Genomic DNA, 16038 nt, shown 5'->3' with positions numbered 1-16038 from the left:
GATCACGAACTTATAAGAGGATATTTGAAAGAAGCACCGGTAGGTTGGAGAATGATGATGAGAAACACCACCATGATAATTGATGAGACACCCCGGGAGAATGAAAGCGAAGAGGTTGAGCCAACAATGAAAAGAGTTTGAAAGATCTTGGGGAAAGACATTTGACAGATGATAATTCATTCTTACGTCAAACTTCAAAAAGAATTTTTGAGGAAAGCTCCGGGAGAATTAGAAGAGTCAGGTAAGATCCTGGAAAAAGACCTGTGGGTTACGGCCCACTCAAAAGAAACACCGTTGAATGATTTAAAAGATAGATTGCGCCGGTTGAATTAAATGGCTTGAATGAGATAACATCCTCGAAAGATCTTGAACGACTGCAGAGTGTAAACATGAATCTTCTGAGCTATCTTCGGCACTCTAGAACAATTGAATAGCGAGAAATGAATGAATATGAGGTGCACCGGTATGAAAAACATTGAAACGAGTTAAAGGATATGATCAACACCAAAAGATTGAATTGAATCCATCGGGGATGAAAAGAATGAAGAATGACAAACTTGAAACTCCATTAGAATCTTCATGACAATCACCGGATAAGAACATTGGCGGAAAAGAATGGAGAGACTTCTCATCAATAAGATGATACTTGATTAAGAAATCTGAGTCCTCGAAGAAAAAAGGGAGGGTGGGCGGGAAAACAAAGACAATTTGGGATGAATGAAACAAACACCGTTGAGAATGCTTGAGTTGATCTTGCGGATGTTGAAAATGATGGGATCCACTTGAAGAGACGCACACCGGTTGAAAAAGGGTTGATATGACAATCTCGATTATCATGAAGGATTGGTATTCACATCGGAGTATGAGAACACCGTTTAGGAAAGGTATGGAATCAACATTTGACTTCGAAGCAACTTGAATACCACAACTCAAAACAAAACAAAGGATTGGCTTGCAAAGTAAGCCGGAACAAACATATGATAGAGATTTCTTCCGAAGTTTTCGTGGTGGGGCCTACACGGGCTCGATCGTACAGCACCATCATGTACAAGGCAGTGCACATGACATACGAAGCGTCCCCGAGTCAGCATAGCCAAGGACTCTTTAAGACACAATGAGACCACTGTAAAACCAACCGTGGATAGGCGGACCACTAGACGTCGAACCCCAATTTCATATCATACATCTGTCGGAAAGATATCCTAAGAGCTACTTGAATTCCCACTTATAAACTCCCGAAATTTTCCGGTTATGCAATCAGGTGTTGGGGATACAGGGGAAGCATAATATCTCACCCAAAACTAACAAATCCTACATCTAGCTGTATCCATCCTTCAACACATAACCAAGAAACCTTCGGAAATCATTTACCTCAACCTTTGAAAAGCATCCGTTATACGAGTTATGGTAATACTCCCGAACTCCCGCCCCAGTACTGGGTGGCGTCGAGGTTATCTCACCAACAACTGCATAAAAGAGATTTTCGATGTCGGCGAAAAACTCAGGTATTCCATAACTTCAACGATAAAATTGTGACGACAACACCTCGGAGCTCAACTCCCCGGGACACTGCCACAACCCCTAAATGTCAGGAGGCACCAAGAACAATGTTCTCGTCACAAAACCATCGGAACGATTCCAAGAAACCCGCGTGATCCTAAATTTTTTTTAGTGAAATTTCAGAAGAGAAGAGTCAAAACTCTACGTCAGGATGCCTCACCAGAGCGACGAAGGGACTAAGGAGTAAAAAGAATCCTACTCTCCGATATATATAATCCTAAATGACTCAAAATATTTTTCTAGACTCAACAACGCCAGCGATTCGATCAAGCAGGGGGCTCCTAAGGTCGGGGAAGGCTCTGATTACCAACTTGTAACGCCCTCGATGCGGCTATATCTCCGACATGTCGAAGCACGCCTTAGAGTCATAACCGCATTGAAAACAATGTCGCAAGTGAGGTAATCTTCACACAACCCATGTAATACATAAGGGAAAGAGATACATAGTTGGCTTATAATCGCAACTTCACACAATACATGAATAAAGCATTGCATTCATCCAAATACACTCAAGGTCCGACTACGGAACCAAAATAAAAGAAGACTACCCCAAATGCTACACAGATCCCCGATCGTCCCGACTAGGCCCCACTACTGATCAACTGGAAACGGAACAACATAACAAACACGATCTTCAACTAGCTCCTCCTTGAGCTCGGTTGTGTCACCTGCACGGTATCATCGGCACCTGCAAACTGGTTTTGGAAGTAGTATGTGAGTCATGGGGACTCAGCAATCTCACACCCTCGCGATCAAGACTATTTAAGCTTATAGGTAGGGTAAAAGGTATGGGGTGGAGCTGCAGCAAGCGACTAGCATATTTGGTGGCTAACATACGCAAAAGAGAGCGAGAAGAGAAGGCAAAGCACGTTCGAGAAATTATGATCAAGAAGTGATCCTAGAACAACCTACGTCAAACATAACTCCAACACCGTGTTCACTTCCCGGACCCCGCCGAGAAGAGACCATCACGGTTACACACGTGGTTGATGCATTTTAATTAAGTGAAGTATCACATTTTCTACAACCGAACATTAACAAATTCCCATCTGCCCATAACCGCGGGTATAGCTTTCGGAAGTTCAAATCCCTGTAGGGGTGTCCTAACTTAGCCCATCACAAGCTCTCATGGTCAATGAAGGATATTCCTTCTCCCAAGACAATCCGATCAGACTCGGAATCCCGGTTACAAGACATCCTTGACAATGGTAAGACAAGTCCAGCAAGACCGCCCGATGCGCCGACATCCCGATAGGAGCCGCACATATCTCGTTCTCAGGGCACACCGGATAAGCAATCCGTACAACTAAAACCAGCCCTCGAGTTTCCTCGAGGTGGCGCTGCAAGGGGCTCTAGTTTGGACCAACACTTAGACAAGCATTGGCCCGGGGGGGGGGGGGTTAAAATAAAGATGACCCTCGGAATGCGCGACTCCCAAGGGAAAAAGGCTAGGTGGCGAATGGTAAAACCAAGGTTGGGCCTTGCTGGAGGAGTTTTATTCAAAGCGAACTGTCAAGGGGTTCCCATTATAACCCAACCGTGTAAGGAACGCAAAATCCGGGAACATAACACCGATATGACGGAAACTAGGGCGGCAAGAGTGGAACAAAACACCAGGCATAAGGCCGAGCCGTCCACCCTTTACCAAGTATATAGGTGCATTAAGGTAGACACGATAATATTGTGATATCCCAACAATAAAACATGTTCCAACAAGGAACGATCTCCAATCTTCACCTGCAACTAGCAACGCTATAAGAGGGGCTGAGCAAAGCGGTAACATAGCCAAACAATGGTTTGCTAGGACAAGGTGGGTTAGAGGCTTGGCTTAACAATATGGGAGGCATGATAAGCAAGTGGTATGTATCGCGGCATAGGCATAGCAAAAGAGCGAGCAACTAGCAAGCAAAGATAGAAGTGATTTCGAGGGTATGGTCATCTTGCCTGAAAGTTCTCTGAGAAGACGAAAGCTTGATCCTCGTGAACGTACTGAACGGGCTCCTCGAACACGAACTCGTCTCCCAGCTCTACCCCAGCAAGAACAACAAGCAAAAGGGAGACACAATCAACCATGTGCAATGCACAAGCAACATGATGCAAAACATGGCATGATATGCGGGATGCGATATGTGTAGGGCTGGACGAAAAGCTCGAAGCTTGTGAGCATAATGAGCACTCGATTGTTTGGCTCGTTTCGGCTTGTGCTCGTTAGTTAATGAACCAAGTTGAACAATGTTTTTTGCTCGTTAAGATTAACGAACTCAACGATCGAGCAAACGAGTTTCGCGAGCTAACTCGTTTAGCTCGATAATTTGCAATAGTTTTTTTCCTGAACTACTTCAAATCAGCCCAGCTGGGCAGCCTACTTCGGCCCGCAGCCCCCCACCAGTCGCCAGGCCCAAACACCCAGGAGATCCCCCCATCACCAGAACTCAGAAGACCTAGAGGCTCCAGACTCCAGTCAACGACAACTCCTCTCCTCCTCTTCCCGAGCCAGCCGCCAGGAACGAACGACGCACCCAAGCGAGGGCAGTATGGCGGTGGCCATCGACCTTCCGGCGTCCAGACCCCTGGTATCTCCGCCCCGTTCACCTCTCACCTCTGCCATCTCCATTCCCCCAGTCCCGACCTCTTTCCTCCGCAGTCTCTAACTCCCCCAATCCCCATCTGCGAGCCTAGTGGTAGAATGGATGGACGCCGACGGCCATCACCTTCTGCTACAGCTGCAAGCATGGAGTCGCGGAAGAGACCGGCTGCCTTTGATTGTGCGTCACGGGAGTCTCCCTCCACCGCAGCACAGCCTGCTCCTCGTCTTCGACCACAAGCACGGAAAAGGGCAAGAGTGGATGCACCAATGTCTGATGTTGGTGATGCCAGATCAGGAGAGGTAATTTCCTTTTGTGCTCATGTGTTTAGATGGTTAAATCTAAACAATTCAGATCATATGAATGTGTACTCCATTAGTAGCGATGTGTGCCTACTTGTGTGAACTCCATCAGATCATATGATATGTTTTTGCCTACTTGTGTGAACAATTCAGATCAGGAGAGGTAATTTCCTTTTGTGCTCATGTGTTTAGATGGTTAAATCTGAACAATTCAGACCATACGAATGTGTTTTGGTGCATTGTTTTTGCCTACTTGTTACTATTTAAATGCATCATAAAGTACTAATTTTTACTTCTGTGTACTGTGTTCCGATTGCAATTTTGTTTATTGATGCATTTATGTTGATGATGCCAGATTAGGAGCGATGCAAATATTTTTCTGATTGCAATTTTGGTATAGAACTCTAGTTACAGTTTCGTACATTGAATTTTTTGCTATATTTGTACAGAACTCTAGTTACAATACAGATTAATAGAACTTCATTATTCATATTCCTAATCAATCATGCAATGATGACTTGTTAATTTTGATTATCTAAATCATGGTATTTATTTTTGCATAGGCTGGTGATGTAGAGGAATGGGTCGAGGTTGATGAGGCAGATGCGTATGACATGGATGATGATATGTCAGATCCTTCTCTAGGATTGGGTGGCAAAGAAAATGATGTAGAAGGTGAGGTCAATGACACTGAGAAAACAAAGAGAGGGAAAGGGAAAAATGCAACAATTGAAGTTGGTAATAAGGTTAAGGTGAGGAAAACTAGAGTTAAGCGTGCACCATGTTGGCAGCATTTCAAGGAGGTCAAAGCTATATGCAAGAAGAAACCAGGGGCAGTTGTCACGAAGGCAAAATGCTTGCATTGTTGTAACTTGTTTGCTTATACTCCAGGGGGCCAACTACTAGTCTAAATCGGCATACAGATGTTTGTGCGGTCTATCTGAACAAGAAGGGAAGACAACAACGACAAGGTACAATCAATTTGGATCCTAAAAAGCCAGATGCATCTCTTGTAGTGAATCATGAATACAATCATCTAGAAGTTGTTAAAATCATAGCAAAGATGATAATTGTGCATGAATATCCTTTTAGGATGGTAGAGCATGCTTGGTTTAATATCCTCATGAGATATATGAATGCATCATACAAGTTCATTGGTAGGAAGAAAATTAGAGCCGAATGCATGAAGGTGTATCTTTCTGAGAAAGAAATCCTTAAGAAGGAACTAAGGTCTGTTGAGAGCATTAGTTTGACAAGTGATATATGGACTTCCAACCAGAATCTTTCCTACCTAGCTGTTGTTGCTCACTACATAGATGATGATTGGGTTATGCAATGTCGTGTTTTAAACTTGATAAAGTTAGACCCACCTCACTCAGGCTTTGTCATAGCTCAAGCCGTTTTTGGATGCTGCCAAGAATGGAAAATAGAAGATAAGGTCATGACAATGACCATGGATAATGCTGCCCCGAATGACTCTGCTGCTAAGAAATTGATGGACAAGTTCACTGCTAGGAAATCAGCAAAATTCATACCTAAGTACTTTCATGTTCGTTGTTGTGCACACATAGTAAATTTGATAGTCAACAATGGCATGGAACCATTGCAACCTTTGATATGCAAGCTTAGAGAAACTGTCAAGTACTTGAAAAAATCTCCATCACGCATGTCGAACTTCTTGTCAGATTGCAAGTCTCTCAATATTAAGGTTGGAAAAGGATTATGCCTAGATGTAGCGACTAGATGGAGTTCTACATATAGAATGGTAAACACTTGCACTTTGTATAAGGAAGCTTTCAATGAGTATGCACAATCAGATTCTAACTATGAGTGGCATCCCGACGATGAAGATTGGGTGTTATATGGCAAAATTCAATCGATCCTAAAATCATTTGCTGAGGTAACTACTATACTATCAGGATCTACTTACCCCACTACCAACATTTTTTATCCATACATCATGAATGTTAAGATTGCTATAGTAGAGCATGCTTTCTCTGGAGATGACAACTTGAAAATGATGGGGGAAGCAATGCTTCATAAGTTTGATAAATATTAGGATGGCACTGTTGTGCCAGAAAACAAAAATCGGAAAGATAAAAAAGGTAAAGAATAGTGTTATGGTGATTGCCACGATTCTTGATCCTAGATTTAAGATGAAACTTGTGGACTATTGTTTCAAGAAAATGTATGGTAAAGAGAAGGGCAGTATTGAGGTGGAAGATATCAAAACAGAGTTCTTTGATCTGTATGCCACATATGAGATGGAAAATCGTCAAAATGAGAATTCTAACATCAATGAGCAAAGTTCAGCTTCAAGTAGGCAAGCATCTACATCTATGACCACATTGTCGAGTGGGTTTCAATCCTTCCTCGAGGAGACAAATTCTGAGCCATGCAAATCTGAATTGACTAGTTATCTTGAAGACAAGACTCATCCCATTAATGATCCAAATTTCACATTACTTGACTGGTGGAGGTTGAATGGTCATAGATACCCTATTGTGGCAAAAATGGCAAAGAAGTTCTTGACTGTACCAGCTACTAGTGTCTCATCAGAGTCGACATTCTCTATAGGAGGTAGAGTTCTCGATGACTACCGTAGTTCTCTAACCCCAAGCATGGTTGAGGCACTTGTTTGTGCTTCTAGCTTCATCAAAGGATCAAAAGAAAACCGCATTAGGTCTACAATCATAGTGGTAATATATAGTTGTTGTTTCTTGTCTATTACTTATAAGCTTTGACATACTATTTCTAAATTGACCGTCTAACTGAAATTGCATTTCCCTTTATAGGAAGATGACATTGATGATGATGTTGAGTTCATTCCATTTCCTGAATCTATGGTGGAAAGCAACTAACAGGTTGGTGCTTGGCTACTCGTTTAGACTTGCAATTTTTATTTTGCAACTTTATTTTCTTTCTCTTGTACTGTTTATAGTGCAATGCCTCTTTTGTCAATTAAACCTGCTCCTATTTAAGTTCTACTACACTATTATAAGTGAAACCTGAAAGTTTACTTTCTTTGTTTGACAATTTGCATGTAGGAAAAGGAATACTCTACAACTTCATGAAGGCCCAGGCAGCAAGGTGGAAGGGCTCCTGGACCGTTCTTTTACTAGTGGATGTAGCGTTTTGCTACTCCTGGACCGTTCTTTTATTGCTGGCTATAGCATGTTGCTACTATGTTAAAAGTTTAAATTATGCAAGGTGATAGGTGCACCAGACTTGTTGGTGTTTGTCGCTCATATTAGTGTTGCTACTTTGTGCTATTAGTGCTGCTACGTACTAGTCTTGCTCCCATTTTGACTTTAACGCCCTTCTTTTAATTCATGCTATTGTGAAATTGTGATGGAAACCTTCTGTGTGGGGTTTGGCACTTTGGCTGTAGCTTGCTATTATTTTTAAAATTCAAATGATACCTTAACGTCTATGTTTAATTTATGCCATTGTGAATTTTTTATGGGATCATGGGATTCTTTTGTGTAATATATGCCATTGTGATTTGTGAATTTTTAGTGGGAACATGGGATTCTTCTATATTCTTTATTACCTTAACGAGCACTCGTGAACGTTCGCGAGCATGACGAGCTCATAACGAACCGAGCTGAACAGAGATTTTAGTTCGTTAATACTAACGAGCTTATTGATAACGAGCTTAACGATAACAAGCTTAATGATAATGAGCCGAACGAGCCGAGCAGCTCGTTAATCCAGCCCTAGATATGTGATGCATATGCATGATTTGGAAAGGAATGAATGAACCTGGCCTCAACTTGGAAATCCAAGAGTGCCACTGGAAAGAGGAGTTGATTTCGGTTGAAATCGATATAAAGATCACCGGAATCGGATGCATGGTTTGGACATGGCAAGCAAAACAAATATGGCACCGGTGTGCGATTAACAGCACGAGGCCCTCTAAATGCATCAAGATAAATAAGCTACTGCACACAAACATAGAAACAAAATACATTGCAGGGATCCACTCATGATGCTTGACAAAAGATGAACACTGAGCTACGGCTAATTCAATCAATAGCAGATTCAAACAAGCATGGCAAAAGTGCAAAAGATAACAGGTTACAGACTTAGTGAAATTATCAACATGTCAGGAATTTAACATCAGGAAGCAATGTTTAGACCACGATAACTACAGGTTACCGGAACATATCATGGCAAAGCAAGGCATGGCATGAAGCTACTCAAAGCATACAACAAAAGTCCCTTACTGACCATAAGCCAAAAGGGATCAGGAAATACAATGGCAAGCATGCGAACATAGCAATTAACGAAAACAGATTTAGACTTAGTGAAAAACTGGAGCATGGCAAAACAGATATTAAGTAGGCATGTTTACGAGCTCGATGCACTCACTACGAGGCATTGCATGAAAAACTAAGCATACACCCATCAAGTAGACATGGCATGGAAGCTATACATGGCAAGAACAACAACATAGCATGCACGGATCAACAACAACAAGCTTGGCAAAATTGCTAAACATGTTAACAATCTGCCAGGAACATTTTATAGCAAAAGTAGAGCTCGATTGAGTCAAGCTAGTGTGCTCCATAAATGCAAACAAAGACATGGATGGATAGAGCACCACATTATCTACTGATCATGCTCAAAAGAGGCATAGATCTCTCGGTAGCAACATGAACACATGGCATAAAAATAATAACAGGACAAGGACATAGAATATTTCTAAGTCCCTGAAAACAGCAACATTGAGTAAGCTACTTTGCATGCTTGTGCTAGTCACCACAAAGATCACTTAAATACATGGCATACACCCCTGTAAAGATGGCATGGCATACTTCAAAACACATGTAGAGCTCAAGATCATATCATGCACACATGAATCATGGCAAAAATGACAAAAGTGCATTTGCTGAAAACAGATCTGAAACTAACATCACATACCCCTCTTCCAACAGCATTTCAGGCATTAAGATGAGCTCAAATGAAGATGATGCAATGAGATGAAATGAATTACTCGTCGAGACGAACATTTCGGTATGCTACACGCATGAATCGGAGCAACGGCGATGATGTTATGATGCGATGAAATATGCATAAAATTACTGGAATCTCAAGACTTAGCAGAATTTTAGCGAGCGTCAAATAGTAAAATGACGCACAGGCGGGATATAGCGGGCGCTAACCACTGGGCCGAGCCCATCAGTGGAGGAGGGAGTTGGGCCGACTTTTGAGGCAGGCCAGTTGGGCCGGATGGAGGCCGGCGCGGATGGGCCCATGAGTGGAGGGCAAGGCGGCCCACGCACAGGTTGTCGTTCTCCTCCTGCAGAGAGGCATCGCCGGCGCTCCGGGAGTGGATGGTGGCGGCGCCGGTCACCGGAAGGAGGCTGGGACGGTGGAAATGGACAGATCCGGCGAGGGGGGTCCATATCTGGTGGAGGCGCCGCCCAAGAGGTGACCGGCGATGACGAGATGGGCTTCGGGGTCGGGCGGCCATGGCAGATCCTGCAGGGCGAGGGAGAGAGAAGTGAGGAAGGACGGAGGGAAAGGGAGGCACGGCGCCGGCGAGGACCTGGAGCTGCGGCGGCGTCGCGAGGTGGTGGTGCAGGGCGATCCGAGGCGCGAGGTGGCGACGCACGTGCGGGATCTGGCGGCGGCGGAGATGGGCTTCACGGGCTCGCCCCAGGCCTGGGCGGGCCGCGTGGCTGGGAGGCGCGGGGAGGACAGGTGGCGCCTGGCGGTTGGCCTAGAGCGGCGGCAGAGATGACGTGTCGCCTCCGGATTGGCCGGAGCGACGTGGCGGCGGGGTGGACGCATCCGCCGGCGAGACGGACATGTCCGGCGGCGCGGAGAAGAAGATGGCTAGGGTTTCAACCGCGAAAAATGGGGGAGGCACACATATTTATAGGTAGAGGGAGCTAGGAGAGTCCAAATGAGGTGCGGTTTTCGGCCACGCGATCATGATCGAACGGCCTAGATGATGGAAGGGGTTTTGGTGGGTTTTGGGCCTCTTTGGAGGGGTGTTGGGCTGCAACACACATGAGGCCTTTTCGGTCCCTCGGTTAACCGTTGGAGTATCAAACGAAGTCCAAATGGCACGAAACTTGACAGGCGGTCTACCGGTAGTAAACCAAGGCCGCTTGGAAAGTCTCGGTCCAATCCGAAAATGTTTAACACCCGCACACGAAAAGAGGTAGAAAGGGACACCGGAGGACATAGGAGCGTCGGAATGCAAAACGGACAACGGGGAAAATGCTCGGATGCATGAGACAAACACGTATGAAAATGCAATGCACATGATGACATGATATGAGATGCATGACACGCAAGCAAATGACAAGGCAACAAAAGCGAAAAACTGGAGGACACCTGGCACAACGGTCTCGGGGCGTCACAGCGGTGGACCTCACACCCCGCCGGATCTACCTTCCGCACGTTGGAACCCCCAACTGCCAACTCACCACTTCACCGGAGCCGCTTCAGCGACTGGCTTGTCCATCGCTCCAGATCTCCTTGACCGCCATCATGGTCCACCGCACCAGATCTGCTTAACCGACGCCCTTGTCCACCACAGTGTAGGACCTTCACTGACTCCCTTGTCCGCCCCATCGCTGGCCCGTCATACAAGCCCTCATCCGCCACAACAGATCTGCCTCACCGAAAGCACTGTACACCGTGCCCGCCGAAGCCTTCGTCCACTACACCGGACCTGCTCCACGGACGCCATATTCAACTCCACCGGCCCTGCTTTACTGACGCCGCAGCCTCATTAGGTTATTTCGATTTGTACTCCTTAGGTTTTTCTCTTCTTGATCGTGCAACTGTTCACTTACCATAGATGAGATTTCTTGCATGTCGACAGGCGCCGCAACTGAAGCACCGGAGCCGCTTGAGCAATGGCGACAACCGGCCCAAACTCAACCGCAACACGAGCACCAACGACGATCCTTAGCTATCAAGTATGACAACGATACCCATACGCCGCCAAAAATCAAGTAGTATTATCCAACGGTCGGCGCCTACGTTCACTTTCTTTGCATAAGCACCGCACCTTTGAATTTCTTCAGGACATCATTCAATTTTTCATGAGATGCATTATTCTGCTTGCCCCTGTAGGGCCATACTTCTAGCAGTGAACATGTTACATGTGCCAAATTACATACCAGTGCACATATAGTTAATATGCTTTTGTTTTGCCCTAAGTATTACTTCACTTCCTAGATATCACTGTGTAACGCCCTCGATGCGGCTATATCTCCTACGTGTCGAAGCATGACTTAGAGGCATAACCGCATTGAAAGCAATGTCACAAGTAAGGTAATCTTCACAACAACCCATGTAAATATATAAAAGGGGAAAGGATACATAGTTGGCTTACACTCGCCACGTCACACAAATACATGAATAACATTACAATCATCCAATACACTCATGGTCCGACTATGGTACCAAAATAAAAGATCAACCCCCACATGCGACACGGTCCCCGATTGCCCCAACTGGGCACCACTACTGATCATCTGGGAAAGACACATAGTAACGGCGAGAGTCTTCATCGAACTCCCACTTGAGCTCAAGCGCATCGTCTGGAACGGTATCATCGGTCCCTGCATCTGCTTTAGAAGTAATCTGTGAGTCAAGGGGACTCGGCAATCTCGCATCCTCGCGATCAAGACTATTTAAGCTTATAGGTAAAGGCAAGGTAATATGTGGAGCTGCAGCAAGCGACTAGCATATATGGTGGCTAACCTATTCGCAAAAGAGAGCGGGAAGAGAAGGCAAAGCACAAACGAAGAACTATGATCAAGAAGTGATCCTAGAACAACCTACGTCAAACATTACTCCAACACCGTGTTCACTTCCCGGACTCCGCCGAGAAGAGACCATCACGGTTACACACGCGGTTGATTCATTTTAATTAAGTTAAGTCGGACATTAACAAATTCCCATCTGCCCATAACCGCGGGCACGGCTTTCGAAAGTTCAAATCCCTGCAGGGAAGTCCCAACTTAGCCCATCACAAGCTCTCACGGTCAACGAAGGATATTCCTTCTCCCGAGACATTCCGATCAGACTCGGCATCTCGGTTATACAAGACATCCTCGACAATGGTAAAACAAGTCCAGCAACACCACCCGAATGTGCCGACAAATCCCGATAGGAGCTGCACATATCTCGTTCTTAGGGCACACTCAGATGAGCTCTCCATACAACTAAAACCAAACCTCGAGTTTCCCTGAGGGGGCGCTGCACAGGGCTCTAGTTTGGATCAACACTCAGAGGAGCACTGGCCCGGGGGGGTTTAAATAAAGATGACCCTTGGGCTCCAGAAACCCAAGGGAAAAAGAGGCTAGGTGGCAAATGGTAAAACCAAGGTTGGGCATTGCTGGAGGAGTTTTATTCAAGGCGAACTGTCAAGGGGTTCCCATTATAACCCAACCGTGTAAGGAACGCAAAGTCCGGGAACATAACACCGATATGACGGAAACTAGGGCAGCAAGAGTGGAACAAAACACTAGGCATAAGGCCGAGCCTTCCACCCTTTACCAAGTATATAGATGCATTAAGATAACAAGATAATATGGTGATATCCCAACAATAAATAATGTTCCAACAAGGAACGATCTCCAATCTTCACCTGCAACTAGCAACGCTATAAGAGGGGCTGAGCAAAGCGGTAACATAGCCAATCAACGGTTTGCTAGGACATGGTGGGTTAGAGGTTTGACATGGAAGTTTGGGAGGCATCATAAGCAAGTGGTAGGTATCATAGCATAGGCATTGCAAAAGAGCGAGCATCTACCAAGCAAAGATAGAAGTGATTTCGAGGGTATGATCATCTTGCCTGCAAAGTTGTCAGAGTTGACTTGATCCTCGTAAGCGAACTCAACGGGCTCCTCGTTCACAAACTCATCTCCCATCTCTACCCAAACAAGACAAACAAGCAAAAGGAACACAATCAACCACGTGCAATGCTCAAACAACATGATGCGAACATGGTATGCTATGCGGGATGCGATATGTGATGCACATGGAAATCCAAGAGTGCCAATGGAAAGGTAAGGTGATTTTGGTTGAAATCGATATAAAGATCACCGGAATCGGATGCACGGTTTGGAAATGCCAAGCAAAACAAATATGGCATCGGTCTGCGATAATCAGCAAGTAGCCATCTAAAAGCATCAACATAATTATGCTACAGCACTCAAACATGACAAAAAAATACATGGCAGGGATCCACTCATGATGCTTGACAAAAGATGAACACTGAGCTATGGCCAATTCATCCATTAACAGGTTCAAACAAGCATGGCAAAAGTGCAAATGATAATAGGTTTCAGACTTGGTGAAAATAACAAGTCAGGAATTTAACATCAGGAAGCAATGTTACAGCATGATAACTACATGCTACAGGAATATATCATGGCAAAGCAAAGCATGGCATGAAGCTACTCAAAGCATACAACAAAAGTCCCTTAGTGACCATGAGCCAAAATGGATCGGAAAAAAATTGCAAGCATGTGAACATAGCAAATAACGATAACAGATTCAGACTTGGTGAAAAACTGGAGCATGCGAATCAGTTAACGAGTAGGCATGTTTATGAGCTGGATGCACTCACTACAAAGCATGGCATGGCAAACTAAGCTTACACCCATCAATAATACATGGCATAGAAGCTAGACATGGCAAGAACAATAACATAGCATGCACGGATCCATAGCAACATCCTCGGCAAAATCGCTAACAAGTCAACAATCTGCCAGGATTCACGAAATAGCAAAAGTAGAGCTCGATTGACTCAAGCTAGGGTGCTCCATAAATGCAAACAAAGACATGGATGGATAGAGCACCACAATATTAACAAATCATCCTTACTGGTCATCCTCAAAAGAGGCACGGATCACTAGGAAACAACATGAACATATGGCATACTGACAAAATCAGGACAAGGACTTAGTGAAATTCTAAGTCTCTGAAATCAGCATTACCGAATACGCTACTTTGCAAGCTTGTGCTAGTCACCACCCCTATCACAAAAATACATGGTAAGCACCTCTATAAAGATGGCATGGCATATAACAAAACTCATGTAGAGCTCAGGAGCATATCATGCACACATTAATCATGGCAAAAATGACAAATGTCTATTTGATGAAACAGATCTGACAATTTTATCAAATAGCTCTTCTCCAACAGAATTTCGGGCATCAATATGAGCTCAAATGAAAATGATGCAATGAGATGAAATGATGTACTCGTTGAGGCGAACATTTTGTTATGCCACACGCGCAAATCGGAGCTACAGATGCGGAGATACGACATGCCAAAGTTTGCAAAATAATTAGGGTTTCGGGGGTGAGAAGGTAAAACCGAGATCTAGATCCAGATCCAACCGGATCACTGTAGCAAGCGCGGTGGCCGAGGTTCACCGGAGTTCGTTGGAGAAGAAGAAGAAGCAGCCGACCGAGGTGCGCCGAGGAAGAGGCCGGCCGGCGCGGAAGTCGAGGGCGGTGCGGTCGCCGGCGTTGGTCGGCGGCGAGGTGGGGCGGCGCCGGAGGAGAGCGGCGGTGCCCGGGGCGGCGAGGTCGCCCGCGTTGGCGCCTGTGGCGGTGCGGCGTCCGGAGCTCGCCGGCTCGGGCGAGGAGAAGCGTCAGGCGGCGGCAGACGCGATCGGCGGCAGCCTGGGCTGGGAGGGCCCGCTACGGGCCCATGCGGGCCGGCGACGGGGAGAGCGGCGATGTGGGGCGAGGGCGCCGGCCAATGAGAGGAAGCCATGTGGCGGCGGTGGCGCGGGTCGGACGTGTCTGGCCCGGCGATTTTTGTCCGGCGGCGGAGAGGGAGCGGGGCTAGGGTTTAGGGTAGGAGGGGATCCGGAATTTCGGAAGGGGGTCTAGTTTTATAGGTAGGAGGAGCTAGGAGGCTCCAAATTGAGCACGGTTTTCGGCCACGTGATCGTGATCGAATGCTCTAGATGATGGAGAGGGTTTAGGTGGGTTTTGGACCAAGTTGGAAGGGTGTTGGGCTGCAACACAAATGAGGCCTCCTCGGTCCCTCGGTTAACCGTTGGAGTATCAAACGAAGTCCAAATGGCACAAAACTTGACAGGCGGTCTACCGGTAGTAAACCAAGGCCGCTTGGCAAGTCTCGGCCCAATCCGTAAATGTTTAACCCCCACACACGAAAAGAGGTAGAAAGGAGCACCGGAGGAGATAGGAGCGTCGGAATGCAAAACGGACAACGGGGGAAATGCTCGGATGCATGAGACAAACACGTATGCAAATGAAATGCACATGATGACATGATATGAGATGCATGACAAAGGAAACAACACACGGAGAAAAAAACCCAAATCCGAGGAAAATAAAATAACTTAGCACCGAAAACGGCAAGAGTTCAGATACATATAAGGTAAATTACATCCGGGGTGTTACACACTGCCTACTATTTTACTTCTTGCATGTTTTGATGGTTCCATCAGACTGCTTCATGTTCTCTATGCTTAATTACACATCAGCAAACTAGCATGTGGTTCCACTGCTTTTTGTTTGTTTTACCCTAATTTTCTGATGCTAGCTATTACAACACTGCTCAGAGCCTCTGTTCAT

General features: G+C 45.5%; 1 protein-coding gene across 1 annotated transcript; it reads left to right on the top strand.

The window, feature by feature from the left end:
- The first annotated feature begins 6567 nt into the window (after nt 1–6567).
- LOC147984432 (zinc finger BED domain-containing protein RICESLEEPER 1-like) lies at nt 6568–7308 on the top strand. Its single transcript, XM_087541098.1, has 2 exons — nt 6568–7146; nt 7243–7308. The coding sequence occupies exons 1-2, from the start codon at nt 6568–6570 to the stop codon at nt 7306–7308; spliced, it is 645 nt and encodes a 214-aa protein (XP_087397224.1).
- Nucleotides 7309–16038: the final 8730 nt, after the last annotated feature.

The sequence above is a fragment of the Triticum urartu genome, chromosome 2A (assembly GCF_056163025.1).
Source record: "Triticum urartu cultivar PI428250 chromosome 2A, HENAU_Tu73, whole genome shotgun sequence".
Classification (NCBI taxonomy): Eukaryota; Viridiplantae; Streptophyta; class Magnoliopsida; order Poales; family Poaceae; genus Triticum; species Triticum urartu.
Note: the sequence above shows the minus strand (reverse complement) of the source record. Positions and strands in the feature narration are given on the sequence as shown.

Bases quoted from the DNA above. Each gene is read 5' to 3' on its own strand.
- LOC147984432 (XM_087541098.1), top strand. From the start codon at position 6,568: ATGGTGATTGCCACGATTCTTGATCCTAGATTTAAGATGAAACTTGTG. The intron at 7,147-7,242 runs GTAATATATAGT...TTCCCTTTATAG, and splicing joins TTAGGTCTACAATCATAGTG to GAAGATGACATTGATGATGA.